This window comes from Myotis myotis, unplaced genomic scaffold, assembly GCF_014108235.1.
Source record: "Myotis myotis isolate mMyoMyo1 unplaced genomic scaffold, mMyoMyo1.p scaffold_m19_p_7, whole genome shotgun sequence".
Lineage (NCBI taxonomy): Eukaryota > Metazoa > Chordata > Mammalia > Chiroptera > Vespertilionidae > Myotis > Myotis myotis.
Window position 1 is genome coordinate 74133620 of NW_023416379.1, and position 20286 is coordinate 74153905.

Genomic DNA, 20286 nt, shown 5'->3' on the forward strand with positions numbered 1-20286 from the left:
TGGAGTGCACATTTCTAATCCAGAAGGTAGAGAATTGATGTGGGATTTATCAGGTTGCCCGTGCGGCGGCGGCGGCGGTGGTGGCGGTGGTGGTGGTGGTGGTGGTGTGTTTAATTTTCTGGCCTGATGTATACTGGTTAGAGTTAGTGAATTTCTAAATCTGACTAACAAGAGGGGGAGGAGAGGTTAGGTAAGGTGGCAAGGAGCATCAGACATGGATAGATGTGTGTTTCCAGAGGAAGATGCAGCTGTGCTTACAGCGGGACAGGCTTCACAGTGTCTCAGTTGAGGAAAGAAATACCTTGTTCACTGAAATCGCCATGAATCAAAAGATTAGTAAAATTTCAGGTCTTATTGGGGAGTTTTGGGAATGTTACATTTGACCTTCTTTTATATGAAAATAGGGTTTTGCATCCACATGAAATGCCAGATAGGAATCTTAAAGACGCAAGAGCAGGAGGGATAATAAGGGAAGGAAATTAGAGTAATGAAGGGCCTGGATATACTTTTGTACGATGATAAACTAAAAATGGAATTGTCCTCAGAATAGAGAGATGAAAGCTGTTAGGAAATATGATTATAGGTTAAGAATTGTGATGGAAATAGAAAATGTGGATGTGGACCTGATTACTTTTATATAGAAATGTTAATCTAATTACATGTTTCTTGGGGATAAGATTAGTCATCTTTATGATTCCATTGGCCTAGGCAATGTCTTGCGGGTACGTGGATAATGGTTATCAACAATATTTCACATTTTATATGAAAAAGAAACTATTAATCTAACAATGCACAATAGGTCTTTTTATAGCCATTTTACTCAAAGTGGCTTCACTTGGGGGGACAGGTAATATGATCATGATATGTTGCCAGATTTCCAGTGCAGTTGGAAATGCCCGTACATTCCGTTCAAAAGCTTGCCTGAACGTAGGCTCAGCAGGAATGAGGTTTTCCAAAAGGAGGAAGTATGATAGGCTTACTTAAAGCATCTAGAGCGCCCTCTTCTGGAAGGCAGTGAATTGCACCTTAAATATAAAAGGGTATTTCATGTTCCCCTAAGGAGATATCTTATACAATATTTTTGCCCTCATGAAAGATATGCTTTGTCTTAAATAAAGGTTAAAGCAAACAATGTTTTAATAAAAATAATTAAAATAAAAATTTTAATAAAAATTTCTAGTATTATGATTTTTATAACTCCAGAATTACAGTGATATAGGATTGATTGCATACTCTCTTCTTGACCCTACCACCACCCCCCTAAATATTTTCCTGGTAAAAACAAAGAAATTAATTCCCCCAGTCCCAACAGCTTTTGGCCTAGTTTTAGAAGCAAAAACAAAGAGAAAACTACAAGACCATATATTTTGTGTCAAAGGCCTATTTTATGATCCAGAAATACAAAAATTCAGAGAGAAGAAAGAAAGATGAAGGGACATTGTCATAAAGGAAAGGAAATGTGAGGATTCCACAGAGTAGAAAAAATAGTGAGAAAGGAGTAAAGGGTCAGCTTGCATCCATTTCAAATGTTAAATTTCCTTTTCATGTAAGATTAGCTTCCTCCATATATTTTAAGAAAAAAACAAACTTTTAAATTTGAAAGAAATTGAACTCATTTAAAAAGTTGATATTTAAACTTCTAGGACTGGCTTTGGGCAAGTGATAATCTTAGATTTGAGGGACATTCACTACCCTAATTTTCAAGTCTTAATCTGTTAAAAAAAAAAAATCTTACCATCTATGTAGATAGTAGAGTCTTTTATCCTTTGAAAGCATTGCTGTGTATGTATGTCATTGTTCTCCCCACTGACAATGGCTGGGTTTTACCTCTCAGGCCTACCGAGCGGCAATGCAGACACAGTGGAGCTGGGTCTTGCAGCTCTGTCAGTGTGTGGAGCAGCACATAAAGGAGAACACGGCCTATTTCGAGGTATGTGATGGAATCGCCACTTCTGTCCATGGCATTGTGATTTTGGCTGACTCACAGAAAATGCTTTCATCGTTTATTGTCAGACACATGTACCTAAGGTGCAGGGGAAATAAACTGAAACGTTTTGTTTGTAAGACATAAAGGTTACCTTGAAGCATTCTATTAAGGAGGAAATCCTTAATAAAAACAATCTTAAAGTCTCAAAAAAACCTTTATTTTACAAATACATCTCTTACTAAGGAAGTATTTTCATTACAGAGAGTCATTACCAGGAACTCTTTTTAAAAATGTATTCTTCTTCAGAAGTTTTAAATTACTCTTGGACTTACACTCCTACCTAAGAATTGTTTGGAATCTAATAAACCTTGGACATTTATTGTTCATTCATAATTATCCAAGTTCAAGAGTGGTTATTTGGATAAAGGAGGGATGTGGCTATTACGTTGCATTGTTTTGATTTTATTCTGTTCTCATCGATGTGGGGTGCACACAGGGCCCTGGTAATTGAACTTGGTAACTCTGTACTTTATTGGCATATAATATACTTTAACTAGTTTTCATCTTTCCCTAGTTTTTCAATGAAGCCAAAGAAGCCACTGATTACTTGAGGAATCTGAAAGATGCCATTCAGCGGAAGTACAGCTGTGATAGATCCAGCAGCATTCACAAGCTAGAAGACCTTGTTCAGGAATCAATGGTACTAAGAAGATTACCTAGGAGTTTCATGAGTAATGTAAAATGTAAAATGGGAATTTGGTAGTTTTTATTATATTTTTATAGGAAGCATGACTGAATATTTCATTAGTACTCTTGATAATTCCACTTTGTTCAATCAAGCATTTAAACATTCAGTTTTAGTATTTTTTGGTAGCAAAAAAAAGTATTTTTTTATGATAGCTTTGATATTTTAAAATGCTTAAACTGTTTTGTGTGTGCGTGTGTGCGTTCATTCAAGTACAAATACTTAAGTACTTTCTGTATCATAGGTACTGTTTTTGGTGCTGGAGGTAGAGTATGAACAAAACATAAGAAATCCATACCCTCATGGTGCTTACAGGCTAGAGGTGGGCGTAGACAATAAACATGGTGAATCAGTAAAATATATGTGTTTGTTAGACAATAGTAAATGCTGAGGAGGAAGAAAACAATGAAACAAACAAAACCAGGGAAGGGAGATGTAAGAGGGGGCAGGGAGGGGTTGAAAGTTTAGACCTTGTGGTCAGGGCAGCTTCTCTGATGGTTGCATTTCTGTAAAGCCCCCAAACAACAGAGACCACAAGTCTTTTGCCATTTAAAATCATCTTATTTATTACTTAGGAGGAGAAAGAAGAGCTCTTGCAGTATAAAAGCACAGTGGCAAGCCTGGTGGGGAGAGCAAAAACCATAATTCAGCTGAAGCCAAGGAATCCTGACTGTCCACTCAAAACATCTATTCCAATCAAAGCCATCTGTGACTACCGACAAATTGAGGTACTTAAGCTCCTAGAAACAGACCAGTTTCTGGCCTTGCTCATATATTTAAAAAGTGAGGTCATATTGCTCACGGGTAAAGTTTTCCACCTTAAGAAAAAACAACAAAAAGTAATCCCAAGATTGGGTATGGAAAAAAAGATTAGTCAACAATGATCTCATTTGGTTGTTCTGTTCTTCATTTTAAACCAGATAACCATTTACAAAGACGATGAATGTGTTCTGGCAAACAATTCTCATCGCGCTAAATGGAAGGTCATCAGCCCCACGGGGAATGAGGCCATGGTCCCCTCTGTGTGCTTCTCAGTCCCTCCACCAAACAAAGAAGCGGTTGACTTTGCAAACAGGTTCGTATGCATTAGCTAAAAACAGACCTCTGGTTTGGGAAGCTCTCTGAAGGTTAAAGAAATAATCAATACTTTGTCAGGGCCCACAGGATCAGAAGGATCTAAAACTAGCAAACATGGGCTATTTCACACCCACACATGCATACATTAAATTAAAAAAAAAAAGAAAGAAAAAAGAAATTGTAGCATGTGTTCAAAAGGGAGGGAAAAGGCTTAATCTGTGTTTTCTTTCATGTATTTCAGAATTGAACAACAGTACCAGAATGTCCTAACTCTTTGGCATGAGACTCACATAAACATGAAGAGTGTAGTATCCTGGCATTATCTCATCAATGAAATTGATAAAATTCGAGCTAGCAATGTGGCTTCAGTAAGTGTAATTCTACACATCAACCTAATCTGTCCAAAAATGTGAAGTGCCTTGTCATGAAGAGTAGAGCTTGTCTTTGCTGTACAATAGGATGGAGTCCAGCGGAGCCAGTATTCGTTCATTCATTCAATGCTATATCTGTTATATACTTACTATTTACAGGGTACTTTCTAAGAATTGGGGTCATCTGGAGATCACATATTCCACTTAGTGCTTATATTTTGATAGGGAGACAGGATATCGTGTTTGGACTTCTAGAGATGAGTCCAGTTTAATTTCATTTAATGAGTTTTAGAGTCTTGTTCTTCTTTGTTTTTTTTAAAACCTGAAATTGTTAGCAAAGAGGAAAATTAATTTCAAATGGTTCTTGTATTTATGGCTAATTGATTTGAACTGGCCTATACCATGAAACTTTAACCTGAGATCTGTCCCATTTAATTTTAACTCAGTACTATAGTCACTCAATTATATGGTCATTGGTCTTCTCTAGATAAAGACAATGTTACCTGGTGAACATCAGCAAGTACTGAGTAATCTACAGTCTCGTTTTGAAGATTTTCTGGAAGATAGCCAGGAATCCCAGATATTTTCGGGCCCAGATATCACACAGCTGGAAAAGGAGGTTAATGTGTGTAAGCAGTATTACCAAGAACTTCTGAAATCTGCAGAAAGAGGTAAAGCATGGGCATCCTTGTCTCTCTCCCCCGCCCCCCATAGATGTTTAATACAGGCTATTTCCTGTTCGGAATGGGAATTTCAGTCTTAGGTGTGTTATGCTACCTATTAGCCTGTGATAGGTAGACACAGTTGTGGAAAAATTAAAAGCATGTTTCAGGTGGGAATATGCAAAAAGGGATTAATTTTTTCTAGTTGATGAATTAAGAAAAAAATGCCAACCAAATAGTATGACAAATGATGGCATCTTAATGCATCTGCTTTTCAACATTTTCATGATTTTGCAATGTAGTGTTCAGAATGATGATCTTTTCATTTCAGAAAAGCTTCAGTTATTTTTCCATGTACCAAACTTGGACTTTAAAAATGACTTCTTTCTTTAGAGGATCTTTAGATTCACAGCAAAACTGAGAGGAAGGTGTAGAGATTATCCATAACCAAACTGGAGTTTTACACAAGGGTTAAAGGAAAAGATTTTTGTCTAGTTAATTTTCGTTTAATATAAATTTTAATCTAAACTCTTTTGATATTACTTAGAGACAAAAGCTGTATTAGTAATATTCTATTTTAAAAAATTTTAAACATGAACATATTTTAATCTACCTTTCATTTTAAGGATTTTTATTTAATTTTTTAGGTAATCTGCAACTAATTCAATTCACATTTTCCTGAACATAAAAGAGCAATATATTACTTTCCTTGGACATATACAATAGAAATGTGTACTTCAAATGGCATTAGAGAAATGTTATTAACTCTTTGTAAATTGTAAGGTCACTATTTTAAGGTTTATATCCTTAGGGTGGGTTTGTGATGATATCTGGTAACATTAGTCTGACTCACTATGTTCCAGTAGTAATAAAACTGCCATAATAAAACATGAGCAAGAGCATCCAATGATAGAAAACAAGATGTTTTCCAAACATTATATTTACGTTCACAGAGGAGCAAGAGGAATCAGTTTATAATCTCTACATCTCTGAAGTGAGAAACATTAGACTGCGGTTAGAGAACTGTGAAGATCGGTTGATCAGACAGATCCGAACTCCACTGGAAAGAGACGATTTGCATGAAAGTGTGTTCAGAATCACAGAGCAGGAGGTGAGATTTGTAAATGTGTTGGGGTAAAATTTAACTTAAAGTAAATTACTATCTTAATGACTGCCAACTCCTGTAACTTCTTACATGCTCAACTTTGCCCAGTGATCACTTCATAAGGTCTGATTATGCTCTTATGGCTTATTGTGAACCAGCATTCTTTAATTCAGTTCCACCTCTGACTCAGGTAAATAGGTTCCCTTTTACCTATCATGGTGGAGGCTGTAAGGGCTTCTCACAGTGCAATTCATTAGATGTTTGTTGACCATATGCTACATGCAAAAGCATTAAGCACTAAGTTTCAAGCTTGGGCTTGAAAATACACTCATGATTGGGCTTGAAAAGATGAGCAATAAGGGAATTATTGGTAACAAAACTAAGGCTTAGTTCCTTTGATAAAGAAAAAGTAAAGAATATGCATAATTTTTAAGTCAATGATCATAATGTAAAACGTGAGTTTTAAAACTGTTGAAAGAGCCCTGGCTGGTGTTGCACAATGGTTAGAGTGTCAGCCTGCACACGGGTGGGTTGAGGGTTCAATTGTCAGTCAGGGCCATGCACCTGGGTTCGATCCCCGGCCGGGTTGGGGCGCCTGCGGGGGGCAACCAATCCATGTGTCTCACATCAATGTTCCTCCCTCTCCCTCTCTCTATCCCTCTCCCTCTGTTTCTCCCTTTGTCTGTCTTCTCCTCCGTCCCTCCCTTCCACTCTCTAAAAATCAATGGAAAAAATATCCTCAGATGAGGATTAACAAAAAAAAAGCAAGCAAACAAAAACTGTTTAAAGAAAGATGCCCCATCGGGAGTGAAAACCTAATGCCAATGTTTGTTCTCTCTTTCATAGAAACTAAAGAAAGAGCTGGAGCGTCTTAAAGATGATTTGGGAACAATCACAAATAAATGTGAAGACTTTTTCAGTCAGGCAGCAGCCTCTCCATCAGTCCCCACCTTACGCTCTGAGCTCAGTGTGGTCCTTCAGAACATGAACCAAGTCTACTCTATGTCTTCCATCTACATAGAGAAGTATGTGAACACTGTCTCAACGTAAATTTGCTTCAGACAGCTGTCCCATTTTTACATCTGTGCTGCACATTTAAAATATTCATCTTATGAATATTTGTAATTCACTTTTATTTTCTCTTACCAACACATTAAGTATTTCTATAGATTTATGGTGCTTCTTCATGTTGAAAGGCAATGTGCCACAGAGATTAAGGCGCAGTGTATGATCTTCCCACATTTTGCCTAAAGCTTTAATAGCGCCGCTGTGGAGTCTGTAGGATTTTCCTCTCAAGCTTGGTCTAACCAAGGCTTGAAAGAAGCCCATCTTATCTTGGAATCTCTTGCTAAGTATCACTTGTGGTCCATACTGTCTGTCTGTCAAGAAGACAGTCAGCTGACTATGTCTTGTACGTAATGTGTCAGTGTTCCGACATGAAGAACATGCTATCTTATGTATCATAATGGTGCTTCAGGACTGCATTATGGGAAAATAAACATTTACCAATAGGAGGCTGTTGTTTAATTCTCCTTATTAGGTTGAAAACTGTTAATTTGGTGTTAAAATACACTCAAGCTGCAGAAGCCCTTGTAAAACTCTATGAAATGAAACTGTGTGAAGAAGAAGCAGTGACAGCAGACAAGAATAATATTGAGAATCTAATAAGTACTTTAAAGGTATGAGTCTCACCTTTGGCTGTTTTTCAAGATCATACTCTAAAAGTATTTCTCTAGCATTTCAATCTTCAAACGTCAACTGTTAAATATCTTAATTTGATTATATTCACATTCATTCTGTTGGCATATCTCTATAATGCCATAGCTTACTGCAGATAAGTATGTTCAGGCATTTGTAATTTGAGGAGAGATCTTGAAAGTTTGAATCTTCTTGACAATAGCTTTTTATAATCAGTTCATATTGGCAGCAGGAGGAGTTGAAGCTGAAAATTAAATTATTTGTAATTTATTCTCTTGCTGAAAGAGACAGTTATTTTAAAAGTCAAGGAGGCAAATAGAGGAATTAATCTAAGAAAGGATAAAAGGCTGGTGGTTGTACTCATCTGTATCCGTAAATGTGTATAAGGAACTGAGTGTAACTATTACAAAAACAATGGTGCAAAGTTATCTTAGTGATTTTTAATGTGTACATTCATTTTTAAGCAATGAAATTAGTAAATATCTTAACCATAATCAATGAAAACAACTTACGGAGGTAGCAGACTTGCTTATGGAATATATTTTGCTTTATTGATATGTAAATTTCATTAGGCTGAACTTTATTAAATTGTCAGGTGTTTTTTTAAGATCAAAGTGCAATCAAATATTGGCAATCTCATCAGGCTCAACCTAATACATTATTTTTGTATATGAAAGATACTTTTTCCTTTCTCTGATTTTATAGCAGTCAAGTGACTGCTATAAATAAATTATAAAATGAGGTAAATAACGTGTTTGCCCAGTGAGTGGTTGACACATTTTTATAACTTTCACCTGTTAATGTATTTTAGCAATGGCGGGCTGAAGTAGATGAAAAGAGAGAGGTATTCCACTCATTGGAGGATGAGCTGCAGAAGGCTAAAGCCATCAGTGATGAAATGTTTAAGACATACAAAGAACGGGACCTTGATTTTGACTGGCACAAAGAAAAGGCTGATCAGTTAGCCGAAAGGTGGCAAAATGTTCATGTTCAGATTGACAACAGGTTAGTATCTTTTTTTTTGTTCAGGCTTAGTACAGATTTAATGTATATCCTTATATCTAGGTAAAATCTAAACTTATTAGGCTGTTTTAAAATCTCATATATAGTTAATTTCATATGCATAGTTAATTTTGACATATACTTAACTAGAGGCCTCGTGCACAAAATTCATGCACCAGTATGGTCCCTAGGCCTCGCTGGTGATCAGGGCCGATTGGGGCCTTCCGGCTGCTGGCTGGGGCCTCCCTTCCCCAGCTGCTGGTTGGACCTTCCTTCATTCCGTGCTGCCCCCTGGTGGTCAGCGCACAGCATAGTGAGCAATCGAACTCCCGAGGGGACACTTTGCATATTAGCCTTTTATATATAGAGATTGTGTTCGCTTCAAGAGCTCTATCTAACTATATTTCTTAAATGTTGGATTTAAATAAGACATTTAACTTCAAAATAAATATTTTCAATTTTATGTTATTAAAACTATTGATATACTCTGGTATTTGGATAGTTAATCTACTTGCTTTTTTTCTGAAGGGTAAAACAATATAGTTCTCCATTTATTACAGCTTACAACATTCAAATACAGTATTTAAATCATTCAAAATTGTTACCAATTTACAAGACTTAGTAAGAACATGAGCCATGTAGCACTCAATACTAGACCTAAGAAGTGTAAAGAAATTGCAGTGACCTGATGTTCACTTTTATGGAAGATATAAGAACATTGAAAATAAATAAAATAAAAAAGTGAAAGGAAATTAGATGGCTTTAGGTCTCCATCTTAAAGGAAACAGAATAGTGTCTTTTCTCATTAATTTCATATTTACATTAATGCAAAGAAAATGCTTTTATGATATAGGACCATTCTTGAGAAGTAAAATTATATTCAAATATAGAATATCTCATCTCAATAACATATGTGATTTGTAGGTTTAATTTAGTGATTTTAAATCATAGAGACTGAAGCATTTAATCACAACTCCTGGAAAGTCCTCTCTCAGTCCATGTTGAACCATTCATTGAACTATCTTGTCCTTATTTCTAAAGTGAAATGCCATTTGATGCAAGCTTTGGGTATTCAAGGCATGCTGATTGATAATGGTTATGGTTAAGTTTCCGGTTTTCCTGCTTTTTAGCTTTAGTCTCTTGGGCTTGTCCCTAGGATAATCACATGTACAACTCCATAAATAAAATATTTAGATTGAACCCGAGCCAATGTGATTGCCCTTAGAGATGTGCTTCAGGGTGCTATACCCTTGAGTTGTTGTGCTGAGTGCATTGCAGTACAGTTATTCTGTCTCTCCCTTCTTCACTACACCTATCACCCTTCTAATGGACGCTATTGGAAACTCACTGTTTTGTTATGTTTTTTAGGTTACGGGACTTAGAAGGCATTGGCAAATCGCTGAAGTACTACAGAGATACCTATCACCCTTTAGATGACTGGATCCAACAAGTTGAAATTACTCAGAGAAAGATTCAGGAAAATCAGCCTGAAAATAGTAAAACCCTAGCAACACAGCTGAATCAACAGAAGGTATGTGAACACAATTCCCTGTGCTAGGGCTGTGTCTGCCTTTGGTCAGCAATGACCTTTATCTTCCTTTTCTTGTTAAAAGAAGAAGCACAAAGCTATTTGGAAGAAGGTAGGAAAAATCAGAAATATTAAAATCTTGCAATGCAGACCTACACATATCACTTACTTTGATTTCTTGGAAGTCATTTTGAAAGCATAAGGAATAAGAAGGTAACATGTTGGGGTAATTTTCAAATTCCTAGTGATCATTTAATCATAGTATGGAAATCTCTCTGGTACTAGGTGGTCACAGTAGTTTTGTGGGATCCTAAATATATGAAAATGGTTAGTGGTAGAAAATTAAACAGCCATATTTGACAGAAAGTTCAATGCTTTGAGATTTCTTTTTTCTTGAGGAGCCAATAATTTTTTAGCTCTGTTATGATCAGGAATAGGTGGGGGCCAAGGGCTTAAGTCTACTTTTGACTATCTTTTATGAAGTGTTGTACTTTCTGCTTTGAGAGCCCCATGTGGGTGTGTCACTTATATGGCTTAATCTAGAAGTTTGTGGTTTACCCATTAGGCACATTGCATATTATGTGCTAAGGGTTAAGGAGCTACACTTTTAAATGATGTGGATATTTCTTAGTTCCTGAGCATCTTAAGTAGTTGAATAGCATAGAATCCCTTGTCCTTTTTCATCTAAATTGTGTGTATTTATAGATGCTGGTGTCAGAAATAGAAATGAAACAGAGCAAAATGGATGAATGTCAAAAATATGCAGAACAGTACTCAATTGCCGTGAAGGTACGTGGATTCAGTTATTTACTTCTATCAAATTTAATATTTGGGCATACGATTCTACATTGAACTTTCAAAGCCTTTACAAGTCATTTCACTCTGTGTTAACAAGTGAAAACAGAGAGTCTTCATTTGAAAACCTTTTGATACTACCTACCTTCTAATTCTTTGACATCTGAGTCACATGGCAACCCCTGGTTTATGCATTTTCCCTATGTTACACAGCACATGCACACATGCCCCTCTAAACACATAAGAAATACAGAGCTCTGAAATTAATTTCATTTAAAATACATATTTTTATTGATTTCGAGGAGGAAGAGAGAGGGAGAGAGATAGAAACATCAATGATGAGAGAGAATCACTGATTAGCTGCCTCCTGAACATGCCCTATTGGGGATCGAGTCTGCAACCCGGGCATGTGCCCTGACAGGGAATCGAATCATAACCTCCTGGTTCATAGGCCGATGCTCAACCGATGAGTCACACCAGCTGGGCTAAAATTCATTTCTTAATATATATATATATATATATATATATATATATATATATATACACACACACATACATACATATATATTATTGACTTCAGAGAGGAAGGGAGAGGGAGAAATAGAAACATCAAGGATGAGAGAGAGAGAATCATTGATCGGCTGCCTCCTGCACGCCCCCCCACTGGGGATTGAGCCCGCAACCCGGGCATGTGCCCTTGGCCAGAGTCGAACCTGGGACCCTTAAGGCCGCAGGCCAATGCTCTATCCACTGAGCCAAACCGGCTAGGGCAGGGGTGGGCAACCTTTTTGTAAGTGCGTGCCAAAACCAGCAAAATCTCTGACACAAAATTCTTCTGCGTGCCAACCCTAATTTTTTGAGAACATGTTATGCCTACTTGATATCTCTTAAGGTGTACGTATGTGAAGAACCTTGAAGAAATAATATTCATTCGAGCGACAAAAACACAGTATATGATGATGAAAAATACATTTATTTTTTAATGTATACATGTACACTGGTAGTCCAACAGAAAACTTTATGACTCCGTTTGATATTCTCAGTGGGACTTTTGCTGCTGCATCTCTGATAACAGAGATTTTACATCAGGTTTATATTTTGTGACCTTCAGAGAGATGCACGAGCTACTGCTTTCATCCGTCAGGCTACTCCTGTTACGAGACTTAACAAAATTCATCACTGAGAACAAAGATTCACAAGCGTATGTGGATGAAACCAAAACACTGGTCGGATCTAGGAAGGCAGGGAGAGTTAAGGCAGAGGCATAGAAATTGCTCTTCCCATCTCTCGTCAATCCATGTCTATGGTCTTTAAGATAACTTGTTATGTAAAATTATTTATTTATCTAAGATGCACCTACACTGAATTTATCTGAAAAATAAAAAAGTCGATATTAAGAAAAAAATTGTAAATGGAAGATTATAAGAGAGGGTTTCGTGTGCCAGCAAAAGTTACTGGCGTGCCACGTTTGGCTCGCATGCCAGGGGTTGCCCACCCCTGGGCTAGGGCTAAAATTCATTTCTTAGTCACTTTGTGGCGCCCCCCCCCCTCCCTGCTTCCCTCTTTCTCTCCTTCTCTCACCCTTGGTCTTGCTTTCTCTCTCCTTTCTTTAACAGTGCTAGAGTATCCCATTAAAGAACCTATAACATTTTCTGTTCTCATGCACTGTGAAGTCTTCAATAATATATCATCTTTTGCCACCCAGATGCCCATTGCCATTGCCTAGCTAGAGGAGAGGGAGACTGAGTGTAACTAGCATCTTGTACTAAATGTTTCCATGAGTTTCTAAAGAGACTTAGGAACTTTCCTCACCACCCTAAATGTTTCTGATTTTATTACCACTGTGTGAACATGTCAGGATTGGATAGGTTTCTAAAAGTATTGTTTTGTGATATTTTCTTTTAAGGCTATTCAGTGAAACTAAGATCCATTAGGAAGCTTTAGCTCTTTGCTTTAATTAATTTCATCTCATTGACTCCTTTATCCAGGACTACGAATTACAAACAATGACCTACCGGGCCATGGTAGATTCACAACAAAAGTCTCCAGTGAAACGCCGGAGAATGCAGAGCTCCGCAGATCTCATCATCCAAGAGGTAATACAAGTACCGCTGAGAAGGGAGGGAGTGTAAAAGAGAGAAACAGTGCTTGAAAAATTTTATATTATAAAATGTACATGGAAACTTTATCATTTTAACCATTTTTAAGTGCACAATTCAGTGGCATTCAGTACACTCATAATATTCTGCAGCCTTGACTACTAACCATTTCCAGAAACTTTTCAATGTTCCAAAAAGAAAGTTTCTACCTATAAACTACACTTGATAAAAATCTTTAATCAGGATTAATTGTTAATTGCAGATTATAATAAATATACTTCTTGATGAGGTTTAGAAGAAAACTGCCATTTAGTATGGTTTGCACAACAGTAATAAGCTCATTCCAGTTTCTATTACTGGGGGTTGTGTACTTTGCTTTCAAAAGGCCTACTTAATATTGTAATTGTTACTTAACGTTTATTCAACTCATGTAGGGCATCTGGAGATTATGTTTTTATTATTCTTTTCTTACTTGCAGTTCATGGACCTACGAACACGATATACTGCTCTGCTCACGCTCATGACACAATATATTAAATTTGCTGGTGATTCATTGAAGAGGCTGGAAGAGGAAGAGGTAACCTTTAAGTATGAATAGCTAACTAAAAAGGAAGTATATAGTATGGTTTGGAAAAACAAAAATGGTTTCATGGTAAATTTATTTGGTTGATAACTGATATGTAGGTAATTGTTTAATTATAAAATTATAATGTACAAGAGTAGAGGCCTAGGGTTTTTTAACATTTTAAAGATTTTCCTAAATAGAACATTTTTATTTTCGCCGTAGGACTCTAATATGATAGGATTAATGTCTTAAATGGTTCTACTTAAATTATGAAATTTTGACACTGGTGGGATTTTTCTCAGTTGTCTCACAGTTGAGAAGTATACTTTGAAGTATAGTTACTACTGTTACAATGGCTGCAGAAATACTGTATAAACAAATTTGTTTTATGCATTTTAAATTTATTTACATCTTCAAGGATATAAAACATAAAAGTTTTAATTTAGAAGTAGTAGGTGTTTGTACAAAATGATAGTACTTTTTAAGAATTGCGCAGTATTTATTCATTCATTTATTTATTTATTTATTTGCCAAAAAGATATGGTATATAGTAAAACTATTTAAGTACCTTTCTAATTTGGAGAAATTCTGTAGCTTGGATTTTGCATTTAAAAATATATTCACAAATAGAGCAAGGAGTTGTTTATAAATATCTTGTCATAAAAGGCTATTATATATACTTTTGAAGGGATTATGCTATGCTCTATTATCTTGGTATGATTTCTATTCATAACTTTAGAACAGACAAAAATAGTAGACTGAATGCTAAAATTAGTAAATTGTGGGGCATTAGTCATTTTAAATTGTACTGTTGTTGAAAACTCTGAAGATAATTATACTTAACATAACTGTTCATATAATGAGAGAACCAAAACAGCAGTACATGTCTAATAGCTGTTACATTCCTAGTTTCTAAAAATGTCACTGCTTTTGTAAACTATTTTAGTCTGTTCAATGTTAACAGTTTTCTGCAACTAAATCACTAACATAGCTCATTGCACGTCTTTATAACTAGCTTTCTTTGTGCTTAGGAAGGAGAATCAGAGTATTTGTGACCATCCAAATAATTGGCATACATCTCTCACTTATGGAAGAACATCCATAATTTTAAATATTTTTACTTTTTAAGGGATACAATTCCATTTTAAATGGCATACAGGTCTTTTAAATTATAGTTTAGTAGTTTAATTTAAAATAAAATAATTTAAGTCCTGTTTTATAGAATATATCTTATTGCACATATGTGAGCCACTTTGCTCAATTTATCTGAGGAGATAGAATAAAGTTGATAGAATCAAATGGTATTTCACAAAGCCTGGATATTTACAAATTATGCCTGTCCTTTGAAACAAAAAGGAATGATAGTGAATTAAAGACAAAACAATATAGGCCATGCAAAGACTGTAATGTAAAATAGATTTTAAAAGTTCCTGAATAAAACTTACCACTTAGGAATCATATTAGTGGAATGCAAAGGGTATCCTTTATAAAAGATACATAGCTCAGTGTTTAGACTCCAAAGAGTAGTGTTTCTGAAACCAAGTCTGTGAGGAGCCACATGGGAAACCTTAGTCTGAGAGTAGAACTTTTCATAATAAACATTAGAATCAAAGAGGGATGCAAGTTAATTTCAGAAGATAATACCAAATAAGAAATGAAAGTAGAGTATCTGTAATGGGTATTAGATGGATAAAGAGATTTTCTAGTCTATATTTAGAGCAAAGTACTGTATATTAAAGGTTAATTTCTAAGATTAAAGGACAGCATGTCTCCTTCGGGAATAGTTAGAGAAAACTGAGGGAGTTATTTTTATATGAGTAAGTTTGAGATCTACAGGAAAGCAAATCAGCAATAGGACTGAATGATTTTTGGTAATTTTTATAGTATTTGCTAAAAATTTCAGAATATTTAGACAATGTGAGATTATTAAACAGTACATTACTTTAATTAAGATACGGAGGATTCAACAACATTTTTTTCCCCAAGAGATTTTTTTTATTTTTCAAACTTTGAACATAACTAAGAAAAAAAGGCTCAAAACTTCTTAGCAATAGCTAAGTTTTAAAGAGGGGTTGATAAGAAATGAGAAATACCCTATTAGAAATCAACAACTCAATAAATATTGAAAATTTAGTATTGCAGACTTCTATGAGATTTGTTTTATATGAATTCTTATTTAAACCATATTTAGGTTAGCAAAGGAAACAACTGAAGTTCTTGTCAAAATTATTAGGAATCAAGAAATTAGAGGAAGCAAAATAAGATACATGGTCTATAGCAGCCGTGGGCAAACTACAGCTCGCGGGCCGGATCCGGCCCGCTTGAAATGAATAAAACTAAAAAAAAAAAAAAAAAAAAGACCGTACCCTTTTATGTAATGATGTTTACTTTGAATTTATATTAGTTCACACAAACACTCCATCCATGCTTTTGTTCCGGCCCTCCGGTCCAGTTTAAGAACCCACTGTGGCCCTCGAGTCAAAAAGTTTGCCCACCCCTGGTCTATAGTGTAAATTAAATTACTGAAATTCGCCAAAGCTTTTCAATTTACACACACACACACACAAAAAAAATCTGCTCTCTAGAATCATTTTTCTATTCTTATTTAAACTGTTTATAATTATGATTTTGGGTTGATGATATGAAACTAACAACCTTATGGTGTTAACAAAGAGAAATTAAATTGTAATGAAGAACTAGCCCTGACCATGTAGTTCTGTAGTCAATGCAAAGTCTACTCCTCCCAGTTGAGATTGATCTGTCATTAACAGAGTAAAAAAAATATTCTTACATTTTATTCTATACAGAGCTGAATCCCTAAGAATATTTTAACAAGCATTCTATTTAACAAATATCTTTGTATTTACGGAGTATCTAAAGGTACTTGTCAAGGTGGATTCCTAGGAGGCATGTCATTAACAAGAACAACAAAGTCTGTGAGTATGTGAAGCACATATTTTCTAAAGCCACCAGGGACTGTAGCTGCCTTTGCATTAGCAATTCCGATGGTAATTGTCATAAGATGGCAATATAAACAAGTAAAAATTTTGACATTAGAAATGACAAGTTTCTGTATAATTTTCTTCCTTCCTGTATTACATTTTATTTCCTGATTTGGCTCTCTGTCCCAAAGTTCTGTATTTTGTTTCTTTAACCATGAAATAGGGATGTAAACATCATGTTAAATTTCCATTGGGCTAGATATTGAAAACTAAATTCTTGGATGTCACTTGGTTCCTGTGTGTTGTATATTCTTAGCTTGGACTAAGTTGTGAGCGAAAGCAGAAAAGTACTGTTGTGGAACTTTTCAAATTCATTTAATCTCCCTGTACCTCAGTTTCCTCATCTATAGGCCATGTGTTTTGGAAGGTCCCTTCTTGCTATAAAATCCGGAGCTAGCTAATTTTTACAACCAAATTATTTCTGAGAGACCAAATCAAACAAACAAAAAAGGTTTAGAAAACCACAGAAGGGTTTTTGTCTTCTCCTTTTGCTGCCTGCCTGAAGCTTCCTCTCAGAAGAAGGTGGTGGTGGTGATGGTGGTGATGGTGGTGATGGTGGTGATAGTGCTTGTTCTGCATTTGGGTTTTCCTGTTTCTGTAAGTACTTTTCTGAGCCTTGCTTCAGATTTTTAAAGATAAATGGGAATAAAACAGGTTTGACACTTTTAAACATCTCTCGTAGATGAAGAGGTGTAAGGAGACTTCTGAACATGGGGCCTATTCAGATCTGCTTCAGCGCCAGAAGGCAACCATGATTGAGAATTGCAAACTGACAGGAAAGATAAGTGAGTTGGAGTACATGGTAGCCGAGCTAAAGAAACAGAAGTCCCGAGTAGAGGAAGAACTTCCCAAGGTCAAGGAGGCTGCAGAAAATGAATTGAGAAAGCAGCAGCGAAATGTAGAAGACATTGCTCTGCAGAAAATCAGGGCTGAGAGCGAAGCCAAGCGGTGCCGCAGGGAACTGGAGGCCATTGTGCGGGAGAAGGAGGCAGCGGAGCGGGAGCTGGAGCGCGTGCGGCGGCTGACCCTGGAGGCTGAGGCCAAGAGAGAGGCCGTGGAGGAAAACCTCCGCAATTTCCGGAACCAGTTAGAGGAAAACACCTTCACGAGAAGAACCCTGGAGGATCACCTAAAAAGGAAAGACTCGAGTCTCAGTGACTTGGAGCAACAGAAAAGTAAGTTAATGGAAGAGTTAAGAAGAAAGAGAGACAATGAGGAAGAGCTCCTGAAGCGGATGAAGCAGATGGAGAGAGAGCTGACGTCTCAGAAACAGATGGCAGAGAAACAGTTGGAAGAAAAGCAGAAAATTGAGCTGGAAGCAAGGAGAAAGATAACTGAAATCCAGCACTCCTGCCGGGAGAACACGGTGCCCACGTGTGCCGTGACACACGGAGAGCGGGACAGACAGAAAGCAGAGGAGCTCAAGCAGCAGGTGGATGAGCTCATGGCCGCCAATAGAAAGGCCGAGAAAGACATGAGGGAGCTGAAGTATGAACTCAGTGCCCTCCAGCTCGAGAAGACTTCCTCCGAGGAAAAGGCTCGTCTGCTAAAAGAAAAACTAGACGAGACGAATAATACACTGAAGTGCCTGAAGTTAGAGTTGGAAAGGAAGGACCAGGTAGAGGAAGGGTATTCTCAGCAGCTCAGAGAACTGGGGCGGCAATTGAACCAAACCTCAGATAAAGCTGAAGAAGTCATGCAGGAAGCTAGTGATCTTAAGAAAATAAAGCAGAGCTATGAGGTGGAACTAGAATCTCTTCAACAGGAAAAAGGGAAACTGCAAAGAGAAGTAGACAGCATCACCAGGACTCATGCAATAACTGAGAGGAATATTCAGCACTTAAAGTCACAGGTGAATTCTTTTCGGGATGAGAAGGAATTCTCTAATGAAAGAATGCAATCATGCCAGAGAAAATCAGATCATCTCAAAGAACAATTTGAGAAAAGCCACGCACAGTTGCTTCAGAATATTAAAGCTGAAAAAGAAAATGATGAAAAAATCCAAAAGCTGAAGGAGGAATTGGAGAAAAGTAATAAGTGTGCAGAAATGCAAAGACAAAAAGTAGACGAGCTGATTAGGCAGAATAATGAAACCAAGTTAGCGATGCAGAGAATTCAGGCGGAATCGACCCATGTGGTTTTAGAGAAACAAGCTATCCAGCAAAGATGTGAAGCACTGAAAATTCAGGCAGATGGTTTTAAAGATCAGCTACGTAACACAAACGAACACTTGCATAAACAGACGAAAACAGAGCAGGATTTCCACAGAAAAATCAAATGCCTAGAAGAAGACCTCGCCAGAAGCCTAAATTTAGTAAATGAGTTTAAGCAAAAATGTGACCAGCAGAACATCATCATCCAGAATACCGAGAAAGAGGTTAGAAGTCTGAACGCTGAGCTGAATGCTTCCAAAGAGGAGAAGCGACTCGGGGAGCAAAAAGTCCAGCTCCAGCAAGCTCAGGTGCAAGAGTTAAATAACAGATTGAAAAGGGTACAAGACGAACTGCACTTAAAGACCATAGAGGAGCAGATGATCCACAGAAAGATGGTCCTGTTTCAGGAAGAATCTGATAAGTTCAAACGTTCGGCAGAGGAGTTTCGGAAAAAGATAGAAAAATTAATGGGCTCCAAAGTTATCACAGAAAATGACATTTCCGGCATCAAGCTCGACTTTGTGTCTCTTCAGCGAGAAAACTGCAGAGCTCAAGAGAATGCTAAGCTCTGTGAAACAAATATTCGAGAACTTGAGAGACAGCTTCAACAATATCGTGAGCATATCCAGCAGGGGCAGAATGTAGAAGCAAATCATTACCAAAAATGTCGGAAACTTGAAGAGGAGCTGGCAGCCCAGAAACGTGAAGTTGAAAACCTGAAGCACAAAATGGATCAGCAGATAAAGGAACATGAGCATCAGTTAGTTTTGCTCCAGTGTGAAATCCAAAAAAAGAGCCCAGCCAAGGACTACAGCTTCAAACCAGATTTTGAGGCGGCAGTGAAGGAATGTCAGCACTCCAGAGACCTCTTCTCTAGGAGCGCGGGACAGCATCACCCAACGCCCAGGTCTCCTCTGTTGAGATGGACTCAAGAACCACAGCCGTCGGAAGAGAAGTGGCAACATCGGGTTGTCGAACAAAAGGATCCCCATTGCTGGCCATCAAAGTCTCCGCTGGAGAAAGAGAAAAGCCAGCAGTGTTACTCTGAGTATTTTTCTCAAACAAGCACTGAATTGCAGATAACTTTTGATGACAAAAATCCTATGCCAAGACTATCAGAAATAGAGAAGATAAGAGATCAAGCTCTGTACAATTCCAGGCCACCTGTGAGATGTCAAGAGGACAAATGTGAAGTGGACCTGGTGAAGCTTTTGGCACCCTTAGAGGTATAATCTGGGTCCTGAGACCTTATTAGCTACCTGTGTTAAGTTTCCTCTCTTCTTTCCTTTCCCTGCTAGACTAGATTTTTTAAAATAACGATAAATGTGCTTGGCTTTTTGTTGTTCCGATAGGAAATAATGTTATCATTTTCTAGCGATTTACTGCATCTTTACTACAAATTATTAATCTTTCATTTTTAAATGTGTGAAATTAAACACATGAATGTAATGGTTATATGCTATATCTATGGGATTATATTCTAAAAAATATGCCCATAAGAAAGCTAGAAAAACCAAGCAATTAATTTTAATTTCTAACATGTTCTCTGAAAAAATT

At 36.9% G+C, this 20286-nt stretch overlaps 1 protein-coding gene across 18 annotated transcripts in view; it reads left to right on the forward strand.

The window, feature by feature from the left end:
- Nucleotides 1-20286, forward strand: part of DST (dystonin) — a 436322-nt gene that overhangs the window by 267085 nt on the left and 148951 nt on the right. For 16 of the 18 annotated variants that reach the window (XM_036318479.1, XM_036318478.1, XM_036318495.1 and 13 more), the window contains 14 exons: nt 1835-1930; nt 2502-2627; nt 3248-3400; nt 3593-3747; nt 3991-4117; nt 4608-4791; nt 5736-5893; nt 6734-6912; nt 7428-7566; nt 8397-8590; nt 9956-10118; nt 10821-10904; nt 12899-13006; nt 13488-13586. In XM_036318479.1, the coding sequence (XP_036174372.1) occupies nt 1835-1930; nt 2502-2627; nt 3248-3400; nt 3593-3747; nt 3991-4117; nt 4608-4791; nt 5736-5893; nt 6734-6912; nt 7428-7566; nt 8397-8590; nt 9956-10118; nt 10821-10904; nt 12899-13006; nt 13488-13586 (1965 nt within the window). Of the gene's footprint in view, nt 1-1834; nt 1931-2501; nt 2628-3247; nt 3401-3592; nt 3748-3990; nt 4118-4607; nt 4792-5735; nt 5894-6733; nt 6913-7427; nt 7567-8396; nt 8591-9955; nt 10119-10820; nt 10905-12898; nt 13007-13487; nt 13587-17258; nt 19956-20286 lie in introns of those variants that run through there. The other 2 variants (XM_036318494.1, XM_036318488.1) reach the window with 2 other exon arrangements.